The sequence below is a fragment of the Vombatus ursinus genome, unplaced genomic scaffold, assembly GCF_900497805.2.
Source record: "Vombatus ursinus unplaced genomic scaffold, bare-nosed wombat genome assembly UNPS02010461.1, whole genome shotgun sequence".
NCBI classification, from domain to species: domain Eukaryota; kingdom Metazoa; phylum Chordata; class Mammalia; order Diprotodontia; family Vombatidae; genus Vombatus; species Vombatus ursinus.
In genome coordinates, this window is record NW_020950239.1 from 1,186,035 (window position 1) to 1,213,902 (window position 27,868).

The 27,868-nt window shown below is 38.1% G+C and overlaps 1 protein-coding gene across 1 annotated transcript in view; it reads left to right on the forward strand.

Moving 5' to 3' along the window:
* FAT4 (FAT atypical cadherin 4) overlaps window positions 1–27,868 on the forward strand; it is a 221,810-nt gene that overhangs the window by 127,123 nt on the left and 66,819 nt on the right. The window contains exon 7 of the mRNA XM_027854535.1: window positions 19,123–19,303. Coding sequence (XP_027710336.1) covers window positions 19,123–19,303 — 181 coding nt within the window. The remainder of the gene's footprint in view (window positions 1–19,122; window positions 19,304–27,868) is intronic.

Genomic DNA, 27,868 nt, shown 5'->3' on the forward strand with positions numbered 1-27,868 from the left:
AAGGACCCATATTCAAATCCAGCTCAGCTGGCTACTACCTTGGCCAAAACATTTAACCTCTCCAGGCCTTAGTTTCTTTATCTATAAATAAGGCAGTTGGAAAAAATGACTTGGAAGTTCTTTCCTGATTTGTAGCTGTGATCACTAAAGGGCAGAAGTGAGTTTTTGTCATAATGAGTCCTTCGTTGACTTTCAGTCTGAACTGAAATTTTTCCCATGATGTAACACGCAGCTGAAGCCCAAAGATCTGGGTTTGAATCCTATTTCCAACATTATTATATGGGTGACTTAATTCCTGGACAAGCAACACCTGTAAATCAATCTCTCTCTCTCTCTCTGTGTCTCTGTCTCTGTTTCTCTCTCTGTAAAACTGGTATAATGATACTTAATAGTACAAGGCTTATGGGATTTTTTTGTTTTGTTTTATGCATTTTGATACAGTATATAGATTCAAGTTATTAACATAGTCAGCCCAAACCAAATTAAAGAATAATTGGGAGATATTTAACAAAATAAATAAAAGTACAATAAAATATAGATAATGTTACCATGTGGTCCTCTAAGTCAATATGTGGTCTTCAGGGACACTTATGCATGGTTTTGTGGCTCCCATTTCTATTTGGGTTTGACAAGACTGACTTTGCCTGCTTGCATCTCAGTTTTCTCACCCGTAAAATGGGGATAATAATAACATCTGTCTTTGAAGGTTTGTTATCAAACTGTCGAATGTCAAATGAAGCACACGTAAAGTGCTTGCAAACCTTAACTGTGAGCTTGTACTGGGAGGGGCCCATAGGCATCGCCCGACTGCCACAGGCATTCATTGAAAACACACACACACACACACACACACACACACACACACACACACTCACATGAAGTATCAGGTCTTGTTATTACATGGAGAGTTCTCCTGTAGCTCTTTCAGCTAAATTATTCTGAGAGTTCCTCAGATAATTTTCTGCTATATTAAAAGTTTTTTATCTTTTTTTTCCATGTAGTAACACAAACTAATTTCCCTTTCAACCTGGTTAAATTTGAAATGTTAATATTGGGATACCTAAAATGACATTCCAGAAGCTTATACATTTTTACAAGTCTTGAGGAGATGGTGCAGTCGGCACTTGGCTCTGTAAACATTCTGGGCCTGAGGGAAAAAGTGGCTGTCCTCTTGCCAGGGCTGGTGTGCTGTGTTCCCTGTGGGCAGTGGTACTTGGAGGATGGGGATATGCTTTAACTGCACTTGTTGGTGTGATTCAGCATTTCCATTTTTAAAGTTATTTCAGAGACCGCAAGAATTGACGGTGAATATTCCACCAGCAAGCAGCCAGCACTGCTCTTTTCTCCCGAAGAAGCATGTGCCAAGTCCAGGAGAACTGGCTTATGGCCTTGTTTCTGAATATCACTCAGGGTTCCATGCTCTTCATATGTGGCTATTATTTCCCCTGCAGAGGCGGATTGGGAAGCCTGACCCTTTCAGGCCCAGGTGCTAGGATATAGTTATAGTCACCCATAGAGGAAACTAGATCGAAAGTTAGAGCTGGGAGGGACCTGAGAACACCATCTTGTCCATTCTATTCATATTATCAATGGGAACTGAAGACCCAGAGAGGTTGTGATCTGCCCAAGGTCACACAACACACAGCCAGTAAACATCAGATACAAGATCTAATCTCAGGTTCTTTGACTCCAGAGCCAGTGTTTTCCTTCCTTCCTTCCTTCCTTCCTTCCTTTGTTCCTTCGTTCCTTCGTTCCTTCCTTCCTTCCTTCCTTCCTTCCTTCCTTCCTTCCTTCGTTCCTTCCTTCCTTCGTTCCTTCTTTCCTTCCTTCATTCCTTCCTTCCTTCCTTCCTTCTTTCCTTCCTCCCTCCCTCCTTCTTCCTTCCCTCCTTCCTTCCTTCTTCCCTTCATCCTTCCTTCTTTCCTTCCTTCCTTCCTTCCTTCCTTCCTTCTTTCCTTCTTTCCTTCCTTCCTTCCTTCCTTCCTTCCTTCCTTCCTTCCTTCCTTCCTTTGTTCCTTCGTTCCTTCGTTCCTTCCTTCCTTCCTTCCTTCCTTCCTTCCTTCCTTCCTTCGTTCCTTCTTTCCTTCCTTCGTTCCTTCCTTCCTTCCTTCCTTCCTTCCTTCCTTCCTTCCTTCTTTCCTTCCTTCCTTAACAACAACAACAAAACAATTTAAATGAGCATTTCCATGTATGAGTCACAATTGACCAGAACCTCCCCTACATAGAACAGAACAGTAAAAGAAGATTTTACACGAAATAATATAGTCGACATGTAACTTTCAAAGCTATCATTCTTGTCTGTGACTATTTCTAACTTTTGTGTTCTTCTTTGCATAAAAAAGACTTTTCTTTCTGTTATTTTCCTTTTCCTACATGCAATCCTATCTCTAGTGTACTCTAAGAAAAGAACATTGGGGAGAGGGGAAGGAAAAAATTCCTTGAAAACAAACAAGCTTAGTAAAATAAAACAAATTCCCACATTAGTCATATCTGGGGAGGGGGTAAGAAAAAAAAAAGAAATACCCTGCATCCTTTCTGCATGCAAAGATGAGATAGTGAGAAACATAGCAGCCACTTGCTTTGCAGATCACATTCCAAGCTATGGTTTGTCATCTGTTACCAATTCAATTCAATTCATTACAATCCACCAAACATTTACTAAGAGCAGACATTTCTATAGTACTTTAAATTATGTAAAACATTGTAATGTGTTAATTAACCCATTTGAGCTTCACAATACCCTCGGGGAATAGAGATGGCTACTGCTATATTGTTAGCCCCATTTCAGCGGTGAGCAAAGTGAGGCTTCATAGAATGCTTTGCTACTAATTTGCATGGTCACATAGGAAGGATTAAGGTAGGATCTGAATTCAGGTCATCCTGATGCCAAGTCCAGCAACTTGTACACTATATTATTCTGCCTCTCATCAAAACAGCTCCTGTGGGCAAGGCAGTCATCACAGCATTGTAGATGGGACACTTAGCTTTCTTGCATACTGTATGAATACTTTTTATCCTCCTAATGAAGTACTGTTTTGACATTCTGTTGAATAATCTTTCCCTGATTTAGGAAGACCTAACTTACAAAGCTCTCCATGTCCCTGCCCTAGGAAGTATGTTGAGAAATCTAGGCAGTGCTTATAAAGTCTGAAATTTCAGAAATTTAGGAAGCACCTTCACAGTGTCTCATGGCAGTCCCCTGGTCTCCACTTACCCAGCCACCACCCTAGTTCAGTCCCGCATCCCCCTTCAATTGGATGATAGCAATAGCTTCCTGATTGGGCATCCTGACTTGTCTCTACCCCTCTCTAATATTTTCTTCACTTGGCTGCCAAACTAATTTTCCTAAAACTTAGGTCTGACCATATCAGCCCCCCCTACTCAATAAACTTTAATTACCGGCAAACTCCCATTACCTGCAGGATCAAATATAAAATTCTTTGATTGATATTGAAACTCATCATAATCTGTCACCTTTCTGCCTTTCTAGTCTTCATACATTTTTCTTTCCTCCATACACTCTCTGATCTATTCATACCAGTCTAGTTACTGTTTTTGAAACACTGAACTCGATTTCCCATCTTTGTATTTTTGCATTGGCTATCCCCCATGCTTAGAGGGCTTTGCTTCCTCTTAGAATCTCTGGCTTCCTTCCATGTGCCATCTTCTGCAGAAGGCCTTTTCCATCTGCCTCAGCTGTTAGAGCCTTCCCCTCTCTATCTACGTATCTATTTATCTGTGTGTTGTTGTCCCCATTAAATTAGGAGCTCCGTGAGGGAAATGATTGTTTTTACTTTCCTTTGCATCTCTAGCATTTAGCATGGTTCCTAGCAGATGAGTACTAAATAAATGTTGATTTGTTGGTTGATTGATTAATTGGAAAGCATAGATAGCCAAGGCGGATAAATTCTTACATAAGCCTAAGCTGCAGATATCACAGGCTAAAAACTATGGTTGTAGTGGGTGGGACTGGAAAATATGGGTACAGATACAAGAGGTAGTTTGGGATTGGAATGGATAGGACACGGCAGATGATTGCAGCTGGGAGATGAGGAAAAGCAAAGAGTCTAGATGACAAAGAAATGAGATGAATGATAGTGCCCGGCAATAATAGTGAAGTCAAGCATAAAAGTGATCAGTCATATCATGAGATGTCTGTAAACATATTCAACTCAACATGTCCAAAACAAAACTCATCATCTTTTCCCCAAGCCCTCCCTTCTTCCTATCAGTTTAGAGGCCATTATCACCCTCCTAGCCACCTATATTCACAACCCAGGTGTCATCCTCAATACCTCACGTTCTCTACCTCCCCATATGCAATCCCCATTTGCCAAGTCCTATTGGTATGACCACATGACATCTTTCCTACACACCCCTTCTCTCCTCTGACATCACCACCACCCTGCTGGATCATCTACCTGCCTGAAGTTTATCCTCATTCAGTCCTTCTTCCTCTTAGCTATCACATTTCCTGGAATAAAGGTCTATACATGCCATTCCCCCACTCAATAAACTCCAGTGGTTCCAGATGAAACATAAAAACCTATAAGTGTGAAATGCTGGACTTGAAGTCAGGAAGATAATTCCAAATCCTCCTTTAATGCTTATTAGCTGTGTGGCTGTGGACAAATTACTTAATCCCTATCTGCCTCAGTTTCCTCATCGATAAAATGGAGATAATAACAGCACCTACATCCCAGGGTTGTTGTGGGAATCACATGCTATAATATTTATAGAGAACTTTGCAAATCTCCAAATGCTTTATAAATACTAGCTATTATTAAAAGAAAGAGGGCTTTGTCTTCTACCAAGTATAACCTTTCTTTAAAGATTTAATAAATTTTGATTGCAATGCTCTCAAAACAAAGAGCCAGAATTTTCCCCGCCATGGTAACTATGAAACTAAATATGTGAAGCAATAGAAATTCCAATAACCCACTAATTAGGACATGGAATGTATTGTGTTCAATTATTTGGTCTTTTGTGATTATAGGAAAGGAGGTAGGACTTTTTCTTTGGTGACATAAGCCTGAATGTAAGGGGCAGAAAAAATGCCAATTAAGGCAGGATCAGGCATGAAATCAACTGTATTCAATTTATCACTGCAATCTTTTACTAATTAGTGGCCTCTTGTATAATTGACATCCATGGAGAGAAATAGGAGTTCCGTTGTGGCTCTGCTTATGGGCCCTGAAGCACTTGATCTCACTCAATTGAGATAGTGTAGCCACAGCCCATGGAAGTATGAAGATGACAAAAATGAAATCTTCTCATGGATGCTGCTCTAACTTCATGCAGCCCAGAACTAAAATTATTAGGAAAGTTGAAATGCCAACATTTTCTCCAGAAAAAAAAATTCCAAAGTGTTAAAGGATTTCATGATAATAAAGAAAAAAAATAACAAAAATGTTCCCCTTCTAAATCTCTGTCATATTGTTAGAGTTTTCATCTCTAGCTCTCTGGCAGATAGGAATTTTTTTTTAAATTGTCTTTCTAATGGAATTGATTTAAAATTGGTATAGCTTTGCAAAAACAAGAATGATCTGTGGATACAACAGAGAGACTGTGAAAGGTAATTTGTAGGTTGCTCAAATCTTCCCAGGGGTTGTGCAGGTCATGTAGTTCTGGGAGCTTAGACATTTGACTCGCCTTCCCAATGAATGTAAATTAATGTGAAACAGGTATTTTACTCTTTTTAATTCAAAGACCCACGTGATTATTGATGACTATTGACTCTGCTGATAACCATCACCTCTCTATACCTTAGAAGGTGGTCATTAACAATCGTGAAAGCTGAAAAATATCTACTTCTGTATCCTACTTAACAAGGTTGGTCCTCAGGTGACAGGTACAAATCATTTCAGCTTTCAAGGACCTAATAATATGCTCTACTGGCATGTTATTGCAGAGTCTGAGGCCATACCTCCACCAAAAAGGAAGAGGCTTCTTTCAAGTGGAGAGAATAGAGAAAAATAAAGGCTAGACTCCTTGATGATGAAAGCGTGTTGTGTATATGTGTGTTTATTAGTCTGAGCTTGTGGCTTCATCAGTGTAGGAATTCCCCATGTAGAAACTTGCCTGAGGGTCCCAAATAACTTTACTTTTCACTGGGCCTCAGTTATATATAAAATGAGGTGGTTGGCTTTGATAGCCTTTAAAGTCTTTTCTGGTTCTAAATCTATATTCCTATGAATATGTATGTCTGGCATGTGTGTCCACCATATGATGGGGAGGGGAGGCTTGATTTGGACACATAAAGAGATCAATTTCTTTAGGATAGGAACATATGGGATATTAATTCTTACAGTAATGAGGAAATGGTTGGCACATAAGACTTGAAGCACAGAGAGGACTGAAGAAAAAGACAAATAAGAATACATGTTGAAACATTAGACTTGACTGACCTATGGCCATCGATAAATGTGAATATCAAAGATTACACCTATTTCTAAAATACATGTTACACACACACACACACACACATATATGTGTATATATATATTATATATATTTATATATATATAATATGTATGTGTATATATATATATATATATATATAAGAAGTTAATGGGCTAGTTCCAAAAAGAACCATAATCAAATACATGGAATCAGAAATAATAGTCATGTTATTTGAAAACAATTAAATACAATCAATGCAATCAAATATAGTAATTTATTTATATAACATTACTAATGATTAACTACTAATTAATAACTTTATTTATATATTCATAATATTATAAATATAGACTACCATTAAAATAGTAAAGAAAAAAGGAAATTTGAGTAAAAGATGCAAACCAAAATGGTGAAAAAATTATGACCACATCAAGGAGTGAATCACAGAGCAAATCATAGAAATAATAATCACATGAAAGATAATGACAATATTGAAATTTGTAGGATGCAACTAAAGCTTCCTCAGAGGAAAATGTGTATCTTTGAGTGTTTATTATCTGAACAGAAAAAGATGAGTTGTGAAGCTAGCATGCAATGAAAAAGCTTAAAGGCTCCAAGCCCAACCCTCTTTCCACTATTTCTTACAACGTATAGAACTTACAGAAAATTCTATCAAGTCCCCAGCCGCATCCTTGCACACTACCTCTGAAGGATCAATGATTGGCCAGTTTTTCATGGTTCCATCTCCAATGTTGAACTCCTAGGCCCATAGGTTTAGAGTGAAAAGAGACTTTAGGGGTCATTCTGGTGCAGGATTTTTTAAGTGACTGAGTGTGTGTGTGTGTGTGTGTGTGTGTGTGTGTGTGTGTATGTTAGACAGTCTGCTAAAGTCCAAAGTGTCTGGTGGGATAGGCTCAGTGGGATGTACTAGAAGGCAGTGACTCTTTGAAGCATTTTATAATCTTGATTTAATTTTTAGTACTTAAGGGAAAAAATGTTTTAGCCACATTCCCCTCTCTTCCCTTGAATTTTAGTTGCTTTCTCTCTACAAATGATCTTTCTAAATGTCACCTCTTGATCTTACTTTTTTATCATCTGTTTTATTGTCCACTTTACTCTAATTGAATTCATAATTGCCACATTCAGCAGGGAAACAAAAAGGGAGTTAGTGCTCTTGGGAATACTTATTTATCCTTTGGCCAGTGATCCCAGGGAAAGCATCTTTCAAGACAACTGACATAGCGAGACGATTCTTGATACCTTGGGTTTCCAAGTCAAATGGTCACTTTCCATCATCACCATTCTCCAATTGTCAAATTCTAATATTTTTGGATGTTGGAATTTAACCTGAAATGAAATGGTGTAGATGGCTTGCAATCAGTTTTGAGCATCACATTTTAGGAAGTGGAGGGAGTAGACAATTCATTGAAATATCTGATTGAATGTATTCAAAATGGATTAGCATTAATCAGGAACACTCTATGAGATATTGTTATTTGCTTTTAACTTTCCTGTGTGCATCCCACCTTCCAGCATGTTGCAGCATTGAATTTGAATGTGAACATTGAACTTGGAGTCAGAAAAACCTGTGCTTGTATCCCCCCTCAGATGCTAGGATCCTGAGTGAATCATTTCACCTCTCTGGCTTCAGTTTCCTCATTTGTAAATGAGCAGCTAGGTGGCACAGTGGATAGAGTGCCAGGCCTGGAGTCAGGAAGACTTAGCCTCAATCACATACTAACTGTGTGACCCTGGGCAAGGCATTCAATCCTGTTTGCCTCAGTTTCCTCGTCTGTAAAATGAGCTGGAGAAGGCAATGGCAAACCACTCCAGTATCTTTGCAAGAAAACCCCAGACGGGGTCACAAAGAGTTGGACATGATTGAAATGACTGAGCAAAATGAGCAAGTTGACTCAGTGACCTTTAAGCTCCCTTTCAGGTCTAAATCTATGAGCCTATGAAGCGACACATAATGTTAAATAGGCATATTTTCCTAGTTGTTTTTTTTTTCTTGAGAAATAATAAAAATTTCCAGTCATGAGGTAAACTCTTGCTTAAACAGCATATAACACCCTATAAAATCATTGTTTGCAAGTTGATTTTGCAGTTCAACCGCTACAATGTCAGGAAGTTTAACTACAAGAGTAAGACCCGTAAAACAAGGCCATATGGCAAACACTAGTTATTGGCAATGGTGGTGGTGGTGGTGGTGATGGTGATGGTGGTGGTAGAGTGTGTGTGTGTGTGTGCGCGTGTGTGTGTGTGTGTGTGTGTGTGTGTGTGCATGTGTGTGTGGAATTGGAAAGGTGAATGGGCTTTTAACAAAGCAATTCAACAAAAAAAGAATTATTTAATGAGAATTTCAGGCTAGCCCAAACTCAGACTGAGACAGATGTTCTGGAATCATATAATTTTGTAACTGGAAGAGATTTGAGAGGCCATCTAGGCAATTACCTCTCAGGTATTAGTGACTTTGCCAAAAGCTCCCAGAGATAGTTGAATGGCAGAGGCAGGAAGAAAGTCCAGGTCTTTTAATTCCCAACTTGGGGCTTTTGCGACCATATCTTTTGTGGATGCCATTTCCTCCAGGGTCTAGGATTCCTCCTTTCTCTACATGGCATGGGTTTTAAAGGAATAATAATTTTTAAAAGTAATTTCCCATATTTTACATATGGCAGTGAGCATTTGAGAGGCAGTTTGGCATAGTGCCTAAGAAGACTGTTTCTTTGACACATCCTAGCCATGTGAGCACACATGCAAGCCATTTAACCTCTTGCTGGGCCCCAGACGACTCTCTCTTAGCCCCTATGTTAGAGATAAATTGCCATTCTGCAGTAGTGGAGATAGTTTTAAGTTGGGAGGTACCCACATGGATGAAATCACTGGTTCACAACCACATCTCACTCTACCCTCAACCCCCATGAAAAAGAAAAAAAAATAAACATTGCATTTGTCCCCTTTTACCCAATAAGTAAATGTTTAAGCAATGATTTTTAGGAATGAAACTAAAATTAGGAGAGTTTTGATTTTATAGTCAGATTTATTTTAAAGTACACTGAAAGTAAATGAAACTCTAGATACTCTACATGTTAAGTAACTAGGAATATGAGTTGTATTAGATTAATGTTGGTAGGCACAAGACAGCCTGGGAAGCTGTCCATCTTTCAATAAGATGGTTGGTAGGTATGTTAATAACATGAAGGATTCCATGACAGATCTGTCCATGGAAATATAGTTTTGTTCACTCCTCTTTTCTACCCTCCTCATCTCACATTCCCCAACCCATTTTTTCCATTAACTTCTTCACCCCTTTCTCTCATGAAGAGGTGGCCCATTTCCTTGACAAGGCAAACCTCTCTTCATGAAAACTTGACCCTGTCCCATCTTCTTCAGCAGATTGCCCCTACTATTAGCTCTATTTTCTCTCATCTCCTGTCTCTCTCTGTCTTTTAATGCTTCCCTGCTCCCTGTAAACGTGTTTATTTCTCCCCCTTCCTATAACAAACAATAAAAATCCTTTAATCCCACTATCCCAATCCCTATCATCCTATATTTCTCCTTCCCTTCTCAGCCAATTATACTTGAAACCTCCACCTCTACTCTCTTTTCTAAACATGTTAAAATCTCTATTCTCACTTCAAAATTTGACTGAAGCTGTTCTTTCCAAAGCTACTTAGTAAATCTCTTCATTTCCAAATCTAATCACCTTTTCTTAGTTCTCATGCTTATTGACCTATCTGTAATCCTTAACACTGAAGGTTGCCTCCTCTTCCTGGATACTCTTTCCTCTCTTGGTTTTGTTTTTTATTTTGGAGGCTATCTGGGTTATGTGACTTGCCCAGGGTCACACAGCTAACGTAAGTATCTGAAACTGGATTTGAACTCAGGTCCTCCTGACTCCAGGGCTGGTGCTATCCACTGCACCACCTAGCTACCCTACTCTTGGTTTTAATAACTTTATTCTCTCCTGGTTCTTCTCCTATCCTGCCTGACAATCCCTCCCCTTTTCTAATCCTTCATTCAAGTCATACCTACAAAGATTGAGTATTACCCAGACTCTGCTCTTGGCCCTCTTCTCTTTTCACACTATATTATCTTGCTAGGTGATCTCATCAGCTCCCATGGGATCACTTATTACAGTTATGCTGATGATGCTGAGATCTATATATCCAACGATAGTCTCTCTCCTGAACTCCATTCTCACACCACCAACTGCTTTTTAGACATCATGAACCTGATGTCCCAGAAGCATCTCAAACTCAACGTGTCCAAAACAGAATACAATTTGTGCCCCTTCCTCCAACTGTTCCCTCATCTGTTGCCAGATCTGGTCATTTCTATCTACATCATTTGTATCTGTCCCTTTCATTCAACTTAGCCACTACCTTACTCCAAGCCCTCATCATCTCTCACCTGTACTATTGTAATAGCCCCTAACTGGTCACCCTGCCTCAAATATCTTCCCTCTCTAAGCCATCCACTACATAGACACTAAGAGGATTGTTTTCCCATGAAATGCAAGTCTGATTACTCCTCTATTTAAGAAACTCCAATGATTCCCTATGACATTTGAGATCAAACATAAACTCTTCCTTGTAGCTTTAAAGATCTTTACAAAGTGGTACAAATGTACATTTCCAGCTTTTCTGTACTATCCTTCCCACGTTTTGTGATCCACTTGGAAGGGTCTTGACATTCTTCACACTTTATCTCCCATCTTTGCCCCTTGGCAAGGGCTATCCCCAAGGAATGCACCCACTCTTCACCCTTGCCTCTTAGAGTCCTTTATAACTCAGTTCATGCCATGTAAATCCTTTATTAGCCCTCCCTGCCGTGGCTACTAATGTCCCCTCCAAAATCTTTGTATTTTATGAGTATGTATTTGTATGCATATTTTGTACAGACACTGTGGGCTCATTCTCCCAATTCCTACTAATACTAGCAAGCCAGGTCCATGGTCAGAAGCTGGCTACACCTCCCTTCAGTATTCTTACAATAATACTTAGGAATTTTGCTTTAAAATACTGTCAATCATAAGCATACCCCATCCCACCCTCGGTATGCTTCCCAATATCAAACCAGTTAACATCTCCCTAATATCAGTGAACTAATTTACATCAAATACAATTCATGAAAAATACTATGCCTACTTTACTTTTTTCTTTGATATTTATGCTTTAAGAATATGTGATTTCATCCATGGGTACTTTCTCCAGCAATACAGGTGACTGTTTAAATTAGTAGTCAATATAAGTTTCTGTAACTGAAAAAAAAATCAATTATCTTATAAGCTCATCTTCCCTCATTAGAGCCCTTGGACAACAGTCACAGGATTCATTTCTAGTGCCCCACATGTAAAGTCTTTCCAACTTGGTAGGACGTCTAAGAACCCCTGGTGTAACTCTCAAGAACACAGGGTCACCTCTAAACCATTATGAGACACCCACTTTAGTTAAATAATGATAAAAAAAACAATAACACCAGAGTTCCCTCCAAAAATAGGCTAATTATAAATGCATTTCATTTGTATAAAGCATTCACAGATTACATTATTTTAAAAATCTATAAGTATTTATAAGAAAACAATGTATTTCCAAAGGATCAAAAAGGTTGTGCCATAAAGTCTCCGGTGTGTAAAGAACGACTCATTATCAGTTTGGCAAGTATTAACAAGCTACTCAAAAACATGGTGGCACTTTACTATCGCCTCTATTAATTTTTGTAAAATGTTTGGCTCAGTTCCATATTCATGGCTTATTCGTGTTATACAAATATATAAAATAGACTCAAATATAGTGAAAAAAATCTACAGTATTTGATTTTCAAGTGGGGGGAAAATGCTCTGTTTAAACTATGCAACCGTACAGTACTATCAAGAATAGTAGATATGTAACACAACATTTCTTTTCATTTTTCTTCTTTTTAATAGTATTTTATTTTTTTCCAATTACTTGTGAAGATAATTTTCAACATTCAATTTTTTGAAAAATTTTGAGTTCCAAAGTTTTCTCCCTCCTTCTTTTCCCCCTTTCCTTAAAATGGCAAACAATCTGATAGAGATTATACATGTGCAATCATGTAAAACAAGTCAATTTTCAAGGAGATTATTTAAACCCTTTGTGCTTCTGCCTAGACTTCATCATCTCCTCAATAAAACCAAGCATGGCTTCCAAATTAAACGAGTTGAACCAAAGCATCTTATTAATCGTTTGACATACAAATAGATATTGTCATGTTATGTCATTTAACCAAAATACTATTTGAACAGACTCTCTCCATTGTTATCAAAATGTCATTCAACTCAATGAGTATAAATTCCTTAAGCTTTTAAATCAAATTAAAACAAATCCTTAGTCCAACAAAAAATAGAAACTGTTATCCATTAGTTATATTGAATTGATGGATGAAATAGTCTCACTGTACCCTAATTGATCTTTAAAATAGATGATAATTAATTTGGAGAGTATTGTAACCAGAAAAAAAGAAAAAAAAATCAGATATTAAGAAAACCTCTGCCTCATTAGAATAGTTATAGAGATATTAACACTTCCATGGAAAAAGAGGAGAAAAAGCATTGATCAATCTTCTTAGAGTACATGATAAACAGGTCAAGAATCTGTAAGAACTATAACCATTATTTGATGATATTCTGTCTGCTGCCAACAGGCTTCCCACAGGTGTTTGGCCTGTTGACATTGGAACATCAAGCAAATGACCAAGTTTCAGGGATTTTTTAAAGGGAAATAGAGGGTTTAAAATGGTAATTTAGGAAAATATCTTTGCCAGCAGAAACTGTACTTATTTTTAAGGACCTGAACCTTAGTGATCAATGTGGATCCCACAAGGAAATGGTGGAGATAATATACCATGAGTGCACACTGTTAAAAAATGGTCCTTACCAGGGACCTAGAAAGATATGACCTAGAGGCTAGAATTCAATGTCAGAAGCTTGCTATCTGTTATGTGCTGACAGATGACAAATTCCAGAATTACATATATAGAGTTTAAGTAATAAATTGTATGAAAAGTGGACCAATACCACAGACATAACTGTTGCCCACAATTGCCCTCAAATAACAGTGACCCACAAAAATTTAAGAACAACATTTTTAATAGATGTTGCCATACCAACTACTTATAATCTCCAAATTATATGGAACAAAAAAGGTTTCAAAATATAGAGACCTAGCAGAATAAATCAAAATTATGTGGAAACAAGATGAGGTCCAAGTTATCCCTGAAGCTTTGTCTGCTGTGGGAGTTGTACCAAAGATGCTTTCAGTGAGCCTACAGAATATGTGCTTACATCCTAATACTTTTATTCAATTACAAAAAGCAGCCATTTTACTTGCCCGTGCAAATGTCTGCAGAAAATTAAGTATAACACACACACACACACACGCACACACACACCAGTAAAGCCCTAGTATCCTTTAAACCTGTATTCCATAGGAAAAAATAAGAACAAAATGAATGACAATAACAACAACAACAACAACAATAGAAATTCCTGTTTGATACTTTATTAAAAAGTGCTTTTTTCCCCAACAAGATCCTGGGATCAATTCAGTAAAAAGTATTGCAATTACTATTTTGTAGAGGAAATTGAGTTCTTATGTTGAGACTTGCCCTAGGTCTTTGGATCAGAGATTTAGGCAGGGATTGGCAAACTACTTATTAGCTGAAGGCCAAATCAGCTGACATTTTTATAAGTATTTTACATTTTAAAATACAATAAAGCTCTATTTTAAAATGCCAAAAAAAATCCTTACTAATGGGCCATACAAAAACATGTAGTAGACTATATCTGGCCCTTGGGCCATAGCTTGCTGACCTCTTATTTAGAGCTGGAAGGGGACCTTGGAGAGCAACTACTCCAGTCACTTCATTATATAGATGAAGGAACTGAAGCCCACAGCTCAAGGTCACTCAGGTAGTGTGTAGCAGGGCCAGCATATGAATCTGACTTCTCTCTGAATTGAACACATTTCTTAGAGTCATATACCTGAATTAGTGAGGGTGATGTGACATATCCAGGTCTTTTAATTCCAAGTTCAATGATCTTCCAATGTAAAAATATATGAAATTGGATATATTATATATATATATACATATATATGTATATATATATATATGTATGTATATATGAGTGCAGGTGTGGGTGTTTGTGTGTTTGTATGTGGGTGTGCATATACACACAATGTATATATATATGTATATGTGTATGTGTATATGCATATATACACACACCTATATAGACATATATACACCTATACATATACCTATGTATATATAGGGGTGTGTGTGTATGTATGTGTGTGTGTGTGTATGTATATATTTGTGTTTGCTCAGTTACTCGCTTTTCCTTATTCCTTTATCTTTTAATGCTTGGCAGAAGAGTTGCTGAACTATTCTGTTGAAAATTTCAGGTCAACTTGATATACCAAGGGTCATCTCTATGACAGCCTGATCAGTAGATGAGGGGGAAATTTCACTCATTAGCATTTCTAATGAGGGACTTTGAACATCTGCCTGGAGCACCAGGGTCAACCTTGGCCTTGAGCAGAGAAAGGAAATTGCAGTTTGATGGGGGAGGGAGGTACTGATGCTTCTGCAAAGGTCCTCACTAAAAGCTTTGCCAGGCCGTCATCATGCCCTGATTTATTGGGTACTGATGTGAAGACACATTTGTGTAATTGCTGCTTAGCATTTTCTTGGGTGGCACAGAGCCTCACAGGAACAAAGCCTAAGGTAGGATAGCATATCAGAGAGTTCTCATGTTGGACATGACTATTGCTAGAAGAGAATTATTTACAGCATGGAGAAGAAGAGTGGTACCGAGGGTAGGCCTGCTTTTTCTGAGCCTCAGTTTCCTCATTTGGAAAAGAAGGTGACTGAATTCAATGGACTTTAAGGACCCTTCCACATCTAAATTTATGATCCTGTCCTTGCCTTTGGAGGATTCACTTTATAAAGTGTTACTTGTGTGTACTTCAGTGATGTTTGCCTTAAATTCAGTGGTCCACCTTTGGAAAAATATATTTTAGCATTTTATGGGTTTGCATAAAGTCTAGTGACTACACAAGACAAATCACTCCAAAGTTATGCCCAAGTCCCAGAATGCAGTGCCAACCCCCCTGCCTCTAGCAGTTCAATACAGGAAGCCAACAGATGTGCATTCCTGGGTTATTCCCACTGAAATATTTATCTTGGATGAGAATTTCATTCTTCAAATTGGTCCTTTGTTTCTTCCAGTTCCTACTTATGATTTGACTTTATGTTGCTACAGAGACTTCACCTCATACCTGTCACAAGTCTGAGTCAATGTTATTTTAATTCATATTTCTTTGGGTTATAGTAACTGCTATTTGATACCTCCAAACATATTTAAAATTGAATTGTATTTGGACATTCAGGATATGAAAACATGTTTGAGTGGTGTTGAAGTTCAGTCCTCATTGGGAGAATGACTTGAGTATCCCAGGATTGTACACTATAACCCATATAAGACCTAGAAGTATATATAAGTACAATGGAAATAACCACTGGGTTATAGCATGAATACTGTGGGAGGTAACATAAGCAGTAGATGGACACTGGACTGGAAGTCAGGAGAACTTGGGTTTGAATCTTAGATTAGACATCCACTAGCTATATTCCTTAACTTCTCAGCCTCACTGTACTTGCATTTGTAGGCAGCTAGGTGCACAGTGGATAGAAGATTGGACTTGGAGTCAGGAAGCCCTGAGTTTGAATCCTGCCTTGGATGCTAGCTGTGTGACCTTGGGTAGTTTCCTATCTGTAGAGTGAGGATAACAATAACCTCTACCTCCCAGGGTTGTTGTAAGACTCAAATGAAATAATATTAGAAAGTGCTTTGCAAACCTTAGAGCATTATATAAATTCTAGCCATTAGTTACTATTATCTGCAAAAGAGGTATAATAATAGCAGCTATCTCAAAAGGTTGTTGTGAAGATCTGAGGTAATATAGGGTATCCCAAAAGTCTTAGTGCATTTTATATCTGTAGATCTATGTAATTATAATATGGCATAAAACTGCACTAAGACTTTTGGGATGACATGTATGTGTAAAGTGCTTTGATATTTCTTAGCTATAGTTCTTAATTATGATGAAATGAAATAACATAAGTAAAGAGCTTTGAAAACCTCACAGAACCATGTAGATGTGATCTATGGCTATCATACAAGCTTTGTACAAATTTATCCCTAATCCCCTTCCTACTAACAAGCTATGTAGACTTGAAAATGTTTACTGTGACTTGCGGCTAATCATCACAGTGGTTTTCTAACCATTGGCCCATGTTCACATCCCCACTCGAGGTATATCAGCAAAATCCACGATCTACACACATGCTGTAAAGTTGAATTTTGAATCCCCTTTCTCTGCTGGCCTCCTTTCTTCTTGCATTAACCCAATCCTTCACATTTCAACAGCTGTCAGGCAAACTTTGCTGCTTTTTCGACATCCTATACTCCTGGTGAGTTGACTTTCTATCTACACTGCAGCTACTCCACTGCCTTTTGTCCCTTCTTTCTGACTGCATCTGGTTCCTGTAAATCAATCCCAGATGAAACTACATAAGCCTGCCCTAACAGGCATCCACCCATGTCATCCATCATGATCAGATTCGCCCAAACTGAACACTGCCCTCGATTATGTTGGGATTCACCAGAAGTGACTTGGGCTTAATTGGAGCCTCATGTTTACAATGACCAACTGTCTCTACACCTTTGACCCCTGGCTGTTGTTTGAATCTTTAACCTATGTTTTAGGCTTACTCCTCCTCCACTAGGTTGTTTGTTTCTGGATGAAATTTTTAGTCCTATAGAAATTGACACTTCAGTATAGGAAGGATCTCAAGGATCAAAACCTAAAGTGGGCCTTAGCGTCCACGCTCCTTAGTGAGTCAGGACATCCAACAGTGCTGCTGCTTAAGAAGGATTAGAATTTAAGAGTACATCGAAGGACCAAGTTGCATCCATTGGCACAATGCTGCTTAAAAAAATTCTTAAAGCAAAGCAAACCAAGATAGGAGGATGAAAATTTATATTTCAAAGTAAAATTATATAAATTTTGGGGGTCAGTTGAAGAGCCTGATCTTTCTAGTGTCACATGGTGTCTTCTGGTTGTATTTAATTCCTAAGAACGAGACAGACAGACAGAAAGGGAAATATGAGAGGTGGGAGGAGAAACGAGAGAGAGAGAGAGAGAGACAGAGACAGAGAGAGACAGAGACAGAGAGAGACAGAGAGAGAGACAGAGACACACACAGAGAGACAAAGACAGATAGACAGACAGACGGACAGACAGAAACTATAAACTTAAATATGTTATCATTCCTTTCAGTCCTTGGCTCAAAGCACACTGGAGATTTTTGTTTCTTGTTTATTTGTTCTCATGTCTTTGACCTACTCTCAGTGAGTAGTCAAATTGTGACTTTCTTGGTATAGCAAACTCTCCATGAGGTAATATGTAATTACTCACACACACATAAGCATACTGTCAACATACACACATGTATGTACATGCATATACATGCATATGTGCAAGTAGGTGGCTCAGTGTGTGGGCCTGGAGTAAGGAAGACTCATCTTTGTGAGTTCATATCAGACACTTACTAGCTGTGTGACCCTGGGCAAGCCCCTTAACCCTGTTTACCTCAGTTCCACATATGCAAAATGAGTTGGAGAAGGAAATGGCAAGCCACTCCAGTATCTCTACCAAGAAAACCCCAAAGGGAGACATGGAGAGTCAGACACTACTGAAATAACTGATTAACGAGTACATACATATACACATGCATCATATACACACATACACATGGCAGTTTTAGAATTTGAGTCCCTTACTGATGCTGCAGCCAGCTGTCTCTATACTACACTATGCTTCCACTCATACTCGTTCCAATACCTCTAACTATACCTATACATGCAACCACACATATGGATTTACATAGCAGTGCATATGTATGTGAAGAGACTGTGTTTTGGTTAAAGGGAACATAGGTTTAAAAATGTCTGAGTGATGATTCTATTCTTCTTATAGAAGGTTAGTAAGTATTCATTGACTTGATTTGATATAATTCTCCTAAGTTCTAGCTCATCGCTATAATTTTTTTTTTCATATAGTCTCTTAGAAGTTGGTTGGCTCACTTGTGCTTTAATGTTCAGATTAAATATCAGCATAATTCAATTCAATAAGCATTTACTTCATGTCTGCCATGTGTCAAACACTATGATAGGGGATGACGGTAGAAAGAAAAAATAAATGAAACTGCCCCAGCTCTCAAGGAATTTAACATTCTTTTGGGAGGAATAATTTATAAAGTCAAACAAATATAAATAATATACAAAATAAATTCAAGAAAGAAAAATTTTTTGTGGGGTTGGGAATGGAACCCTTTCAACTAGAGTAACCAGGAAGATCCTTGTTAGGGAAGAGGTATTTTATCTGGACCTTGAGGAGAGCTAGGGATTCCAAAAGGAGGAAAAAAAGGAGGAGTGCATTCTAGACGTGGTAGACAGCCTGTACAGAAATGGAAGAGGAAAAGTACTCTATAGAGAAGAACCAATAGCTCATGTGACAATGTGAACTACCTGTCATCTCATTTAAGACAGCTCTTTAGCATTATCAATCATACTGTTTCAGCATTAAGACTTGCCTTTGTTGGTTTATTTGCTTTTTTTTTTTCCTTCAGGGTCTCCTGCCCTCACTGGCACAGGCACTGTGAATGTCATGGTCGATGATGTCAATGACAATGTCCCTACCTTTGCCCACAAGATGTACTCTGCCACCATTTCAGAAGATGCCCCAACTGGGTCAGATGTGCTGCTTGTGAATGCCTCAGATACGGATGCTTTGACAAATGCGGTCATCAGGTAGGATGCCTTTCTACTGGTCATGTGATGGTCTCTGTGGTCACATATCACCAGGGGTGTTCTGGCATATGTTTAACAACCAGCTCTCTGGCAAAAATATGCACAAGGCATTCTTTTAAGTTTAACCTGGTTTATTAACATTTTTCTATCACTCTCTTAAATCTAGATAATCAGCAAAACAATAAATTAAGCCCTGATTTGTAATGTTGCTAATTTCTGAGGTGTAAGTACTCACACAGAAACTTTAACAGTTGACTTTCAGATTTGAGCTGACTCCAGCTGTTTATCAACAATTGCTCATTACTTCTGTGCAAATTAGTATCTTATCCTCGTTAGAATAAAAGCCCAGGTCGTACATGGTCTATTAAACATAACTTCATGGACATTGATCACTGTATCTTGGTGAATTGTTGACTCTCCAAGTTGGAAGGTGCCTCAGAAGTCATCAAGACCAGCTCATACCTGGACAAGAATCCTCTCAAAAGATCTCTACTGAGTGGGCACCTAACCTTTGCTTGAAGGCCTCCAGTGAGAGAAACCCTCTACCTCCTGAAGTGACTCATTTCACTTTCCATAACTAATTGGTAGTTGCATTTCTTTGTATACTCAACATTTAATACAATGCTAGTCACATAGTGAGAACTTAATAAATGCATATTGATTGACTGACCTCAAGTCTCAATCTGACTATTATCTGGCTAGAAATAAATTCCAGCCATTTTTTTATTCCTACTCTTTGGGGTAAGGAAGAAAAAGTCTAATCCTTCCACCATATAGCTCCTGGCAATATTTAAAGGTGTCTACCATGCCCTCCCTTCCCCTAACCCACTTCCCAGTACCACCAAGACTTTTCTTCTCCAGGTGAACCATTCTTTATTCCTCCGATTAATCTTCCTGTTGTCTGATTTTGAAACCCTTTGGATGACCCTCCTCTAGATATTCTATAGTTTGCCATATTTTTCCCTAAATAGAAATTAAATGTCTTTGGATTAGCTGGATGTTAGCAAAGCACATTCTTTTCCAGAGAAAAACCAAAGGGCCAGTTTCTCCTCCAGATTACTACTAGAACTAATACAAAGACTAGGCCTACTACCTACTACTTAGGTAGTTGAGGACACTTTAAGATTTGCAAAATGTGATTGAATTTGATTTATTAGATTCCTATTCAGTGGAAAAGTATAAGTCATCATAAAACATGAGCTAAATGTGGAGGGATATTTAATAAATTCAATTCTATTAAGCAAGCATTAATTAATCACCCCAATGTATGAAAGACCCTATGCTAGGCACTGGGGATTCAAAGGCATAATGGAGAATAGTCTTTACGCTCAAGGAGCTTACAATCTACTGCATGCTATTCAGTCAATAAACATTTATTAAGGTCCTCCTGTGTGCCAGACCCTGTGCTAAGTTCTGGGGATTCAGCGAAAGGCAAAAGGAAGCCCTGCCTTTGAGAAGCTCACAATCTAACGAGAGAGACAAAATGCAAAACGATATGTACAAACAAACTAAACAGGACAAATAGGAAATAATAAACAGAAGGAAGAAATTACAATCATGAAGGACTGAGGAAAGTGTATATACCAGCATTTCAGTCTCAGTTGTGTCTGACTCTTTGTGACCCCATTTGAAGTTTTCTTGGCAAATATACTAGAGTGGTTTGCCATTTCCTTCTCCAGCTCATTTTATAGATGGGGAAACTAAAGTAAACAAGGTTAAATGACTTGCCCAAGGTCCCCCAGTTAGTACATTTCTGAGGTCAGATTAGAACTCTGAGTCTTCTAACTCTGGGCTCAACATTCTATCCACTGCATCACCTAACTGCCCTGTATATAACATGCAGATAAGCAAATATAGGGATTATAAATAGGGATCAGGAGAGGTTTCCCATAAGAGATTGTGTCTGAACTGAGCCTTGAAGAAAGCAAAGAATTCTAAGAGACGGAGATGAGGAAGGTGGGGCATTCAAGGCATGTAGGTTGCCATTCACAAAGACTCAGAGGTAGAAGAAATGATATAAAGAGAACAACTCATCAGAGCCCTTATTAACAGGCTTTAAATGTCAACTAAAGTTTTGTGACAATAATTAACACATTTAATGGGGTTACATATCCTTTGAAGCAGATTGGCTTTGTCATATTGAAAGGGCTGGATCAAGGGACATTTCTATGTCTTTGGTCGCAGATCACAATTAACATCATATCATCATAATGAAAAGCTTATCCTTAAGCAGTCCAGATATAATTCACATCATTCAAGGGAATGATGGAAACTATTCAACACAGCCCTGTAGAGTAAAAACTTTTAGCACTTACTGAATACATAACAAGACACAACCTAGTGGCTAGAATCATACATCACTAAGTTTCAAAAACCGATAAGAAATTCCTATACTACAGACACAGACAAGAAAATATCCCTAAAAATAAATTATACTTTAAGTGGACCATTACTACGGATAGAATTCATGCCCACAGTGACCTGGACATCACAATGATCCATAAAAATTTTAGAAAAATATTTTAATAGGCATCACCAGGCCAGATACTCAATGTGGAATGTGAATCTTGCAAAATAACCTAACAGAAGAAATTAAAACCATGTGGGAGCAGGATATGGTACATGGCATCCCATCATCCTGTCTGATACTAGATGAGTCCTAAAAGTGTTTTCAATGAAACAATAGAAGTTGTACCTCTCGTATTTTTATTCAAATACAAAAAAGTAGTCATTTTATCTTACTGTGCAAATGTTCAGTGACCATTCAACACAAAAGAATAATAGTAGCATGGGAACCCAGTGCTCGCTAATTTCCAGTTAGTCTCCATCAAACTAGATAAGAAGAATGAGATGATTCCAATAACAATAACAAGAGTAATGATAATAATAGTGGATATTTACATAATGCCATAATGTTTGCAAAGAGTTTTACATCTATTACCTCATTTATATGAGCTATTTTTATGTGCATTGGCTAATATAATTTTATTCTTTTTTCCTTTATAGCTATTAGTCACAAAATTCCAATATTTAAATAGCACTTTAAAGGCTCCAAACCAGTTTATATATCTTACCTTATTTAACCTCAGAACAATCATATGAGATGGTACTGCGGATATTATCCCTATTTTAAAAGTAAGATTCAGTGTGGTTGTAACTTACCTACACATGCACATGCACACAGAGTTAATCAATCATATATGAAGCACCTACTATGCATTGGATATTGTGCTAGGTGGGGGAATACAAAGACAAAAATAGAATAATTGTCCTCAATAAGCTTACATTTTATCTAGGAAAAACAGTGCTGCAGGGTAGGGGTAGGATTTGAACCCTGATCTTCCTAACTCCAGATCTAATACTCTAGTACAACTTATTTAGGCTGCTAGCTACCCTCAAGTACCAATGTCTGCCATATTTACTTCACTGAGGCTTATAAATAGTTTAAGGACATATGGCCTACCCCTGTATGCTATAAGCACATAATCAATTATCATTTGTTAATCCATGATGAGCCAATGAACTGGTTATATTGGGATAGCCCAAGTTGGTTAGGCATGCAAAGTAATATCCCTGGGCATGGAAGCATTAGGCTATAATGGGGTTCTCAGACTCTTTTTGGTGTTGGTAGGTCTGATGTGGTTCAGGACTTGTAGTTTCACAGTTTTCTGGATTACTTGAGATTTAAATTTTACATTTGAATTTATTGAGACATGCTATAGCCAGGCAGGAGGTTGACTGAAGTGATGTCTGCAAGAAAGTTACCCGAACAAACACAGCAGCCACCATTTCTTCCTGCTACTGGCTCATTTCCTTGTTAAATCATTCTCTGGGTTCATAAAGCTGTCTGGGGTATGAATGGACATAAAGTGTATTAAATTACAGAAATTCCCCAACTCAGACTTCATGTCCACCTCATCGTGAGCTGAGCAAGATCTCCTCTCACTTCTGGGTTAGCTTTCCATCTTGCAATTTAAAATGGAAACTTTCAGGCGTGTACTAAAGTAATTACAACTGGTCACATCCAATGGACTCACATGGCAATTTCAAATAGTATAAGAACGTGAACGATCATTGCAAACAAGACAGGGTGGAATAGTATATGAAGCCAAGAGGAGTTCGATTTCTTTCCTTCCCCTTCCCCTTCCCTCTTCTTTCCATCTGTGAGAGGGGGAGCAGAGCAGAAAGTGATCAGACAGGTAAAGTGGAGTGTATATATGGGAGCTCCAAGAAGATTTCAAAGAATGTAAGGGTAAGACAGGTACTGTAGGCTAGATTCTTATAATCTCATTAACCCCTCCCTCCAAATCAAATAGTCTGCTCACCCCTCTAGTCCACTCTTTCTGGCCCACCAGTGTCTACCTCCATTCATGCATTACCAAGCCATGAGTTCTTCGTTCCACTTGCTTTCCCTATTTATCTGTTGCAAGGTCAGCTTCTACCACCCTCCAATCTCCTATTGAGCCAGCAAGAAAAGCCTGGAGGACCAGTGGCCTTACAGTTTTCCCTCTCTTCTCTGCCTCTCAGATGGACTTCTTTGCATCTCAGCCTCACAACTTCTTGGCAGAAGGAAGCTCCCCCAAGGTCAAAAGCCTTGAAAATCTGAGAGACTCTGCGTAATGCCAGTGGCATTCCTGCCCTACCAAATCTCCATAGTAACATTTTATAGTTAGGATTTATACTACAAAACTGAAAAAATGAAAATGAGACTATGGGATTCCTCCTGAAGTCAACCAAAAGATGTTAGTTTGATTTTATTTACCAAAAATAGTATTCCTTTCTGTATTTTATTTTGTTTTATTAAATACATTCTTATTGTTGAAGCCAACCTTTTCCTGTATAGACATAATGAAGATAATAAGTGGTAGTGGCAGCTTCAGCATTACCCACTGTGGACTGATGAATTCTTCAGGGAATTCAAAATGGCTTTACATTAGTTATTAATGCTGCTTAACTCAGTCCTGCAGAAAACAGCCCAGCATGATGGAGTCAAAAATGGCCTTCTCATTTCTTCCACTTTTCTTCTTCTAAAGGATATGAGCTTTAAGAATTCACAAGTATTGGAGTGAAATACTTAAGGGCATGATAAAATGGTACTCTCAGACTCTAGTGGATCTTAAATCTCACTAAGATATTTTTACAACCCATCCATATCTGTCTACGCCATGTGACTGCTATCCATATCCTCTCAGCATTATGCCCCAGGGAGTCTAACCAACATGGTGAGGGCCTTTCTCTTTTTCTCTTGACATTATAAGTATACCATTGGAGCTCACAGACTATCACTTTATCCCTTGGTCTCAATCAGCCTGTCTTTTCTCTATGTACAATTTCATTGATGATATAATTTACTCAGCTTCTCCTGCTTAACGCTTATTTGTAATGTGTTACCACTTGCTTATACACACCATCAATTCTTCAATTCTTCCCTTCCCTTCCCTTCCTTAGATAGCTACTAACATATACAAGACATATATAGATGCTTGCCCTCCAGAAACTTAATAACTAATAAAGAAGGAAAATCACAGAACCCTCAGGCACCCAAGGAAGGAAGGAAGGAAAGGAGGAAGGGAAGGAAGGAGGGAAAGGAAAAGAGAGAGGGGGAAGGAAGGGAGGAAGGAAAAAGAAAATAAGAAAAAGTTTTGTAGTGCAAAGAAAATTTAAAGTCTGCATGAGTTTTAATGACCTACTAATTTAAACATTTAAAAAAATCCATAAACTTTATAATATTTATTTTTAAAAGATCCTGCAAGAGCAGATAGACATGAAGGGGTTATTTAAAAAAAAAAGTATGCCTACAAACATATGTTAAAATATACTTTGCTAACGCCTTAGAAATCTAACAAAGGGGCAGTAAAGTGGCACAGTAGATAGAGCACCAACCCTCCAATCAAGGGGACCTGAGTTCAAATCCAGCTTTAGACAGTTACTAGCTATGTGACCCTGGGCAAGTCACTTAACCCTGATTTCCTCAAAAAAAGAAAGAAAGAAAGAAAGAAAGAAAGAAAGAAAGAAAGAAAGAAAGAAAGAAAGAAAGAAAGAAAGAAAGAAATCTAACAAAACAACTGCTAAGAAATCAATCTGATACCTTTGAAAGAAATAGAAATTTTTAAAGAGGTGGAGATTTTGGAAAGAATAAAATGAGTTCAGTTTTTGGACATGTTCAGTTTGAGGTGTCTGTGAGACAGCCAGTTTGAAGTGTTGGTTGGATAAGTGATGATATGAGACTGAGAGATGGGTGGGATATGTAGAGCTGAGAATCATAAGACAATAGTTGAATCTATGGGAGCTGTTGTTCGCCAAAACTTAAAATATAAAGGAAGAAGGAAGAGGAAGAGGGCTTAGCAAAGGATTTTGGGGAGCCACTACAGTTAGGGAAAAATGATATGAATCATGAGTCAGCAAAGGAGACTGGGGGTGGTCAGACAGATAGGAAGAAAAGTAGGAGAGAACAGAGTTGTGAAAGTCCAGAGAGCACAGTGTATCCAAGAGCAGAGGGTGGGACAACAGTGTCAGATGTAGTTGAGAGTGAAGTAGGATTCAGACTTCGAGAAGACCATCAGATTTATCAATGGAGAATTGTTAACTCCAGGGAGGGCAGTTTTGCTTAAGTCAGGGTTGCCGTAAGGCTCAAATAAAATCATGTCTGAAAAGCAGTTTGTAAACTTCAAATACTTTGAGGTCAGGTCATGAAGAGCTTTAAATGCCAAACAGAGGAGTCTACTTTACAAATGAGGAAAGCAAAGTGCCCCAGGAGGATGCCTAAAACCATTCCTCTAAGTAGAGGTAAAGTTAGGGCTGGGACTTTTCCTTCAGAACGCCTTCTAATATAGTACAACAATTTCGTGTGAAGACGTGTATGGAGTGGCTAATACACTTGGCTTCTTGAAAATAATTAGCTGATAATGTTTTTTGATGATAGGGTTTTTATGGGAGATTAATGGACCTTGAAGGAGTGCATCTTCATTTATCCAGTGAGTCATTAAACCTCTCAAATGGCTCTGGGTTTTGTCATGCTTATCACTATCTTAATTTTAAAATAGCTCAAAGTGACCCTGGCTAGCATTGGCTTAGCTTCATTCTTTCCTTCAGCTTCATTTGTAAACAGAGCAGGCTGCTGTGCTATTTACAGTACATGAGCTCTGATTAGACCTTGATCTTGTCGTTAGAGGTTGTGATGAAAGTTATAATGAGGCATAGCATTTTTTTTCTGTCTCCCACTGCGACCATATCTGCTTTCTTAGAGCCTTGATCACCAAGAGGTGAGAGGGATCAGGGGACTAGCACATTACTGGCAAGAACCCAAGTTTTAATAAGCAGTTAATACTCTCCTGGATTTGTTGTCTCATCAGTGCAGAGTGAAGGGAGCAGTTTATAATCTTCTTGGTTTATGATTGTAGCAAAAGTAATATAATATCCATCCTATAGATGAATCACTAACAACAATAATAGTAATAAAGACTGGCCTTGTCATAACTCTTGGAAGTTGGAAGTAGAACATGCATAGCCTTTTTTATTTGCGTCCCCTGCAAGTAGCACAGTACCTCATGCCTAGTAGATGCTTTATATATCCTTGATGATTGATTGATTGGGCTTGTCATCTCTCCATGGATTCAGAATAAAATGCATGTGAATAACAAGCAAGACAATTGGGAGCCTGTGAAACAGGGAGAAACATTTACTTGAACAAGTAGAAAGAAAAAAAAATCAAGGAAATGATACCTTGCCACCTGTCTGTTTTAAGATGTCATTATAGCCATTTCTTGAGTCTTGAAGGTTGATGGTTTTTTTCCTTTACTCTTTTTCAAGGTTTTTTTGCCATGCTCTATGAACTACCTGTCTGGATGGAGCAGTGATTTTTTTTTTTCTTAAATGATGAGCAGGAAAAATCACCCTCAATCAAAAGTTGTCCACTTTAAACAAGACCTTAATTAAGCAATCTGCTTAATATGAAAATATGTGTGAAGATGTTTGATCTTTCTTGAAAATAAGAAGTCAATGGAAGGATGACAAATGAGGGAGCTAGTAACCAGTAATCTGTGTGAATGTATAAAGCTTTCCATTGCCTAGGCAGTCAATGTTGTAATTAGAGAGCTTTGTCATTGAAGCATGAGGATGCAATGCATCTTCTCTGGAGTTGTATACCTGGTGTTGGATAGGGATAGAGATTGGCATATGATTTCACTGGTATGGGGATCTCCATGGATGAAGGAATTCACTTCATTAATACAAGTTGGGACTTTTTCTGGAAATGATAATCTTAGAGAACTGCCTACTGCACTAAGAAGGTTAAGTGACTTGCCCAGGGTCACACAGTCACTATGTGTGTCCTCGGGTTTCAGAAATGGCACTTGAACCCAGGTCTTCCTGCTTTGAGGTCAGCCCTTTTTCATTACACTGAAAAATAGTTTATTTTCATTTAAGAAATATATTATTTGAAATCAGAGTTGCAAACCATATATTTAATTTAGTCATTAATTTATGGATACATACTTACACTTAGTCTAATTTTATTAAATATGTCTAATAAACTCACTTTGAAAAGATCTTCAATGTACCATCTCT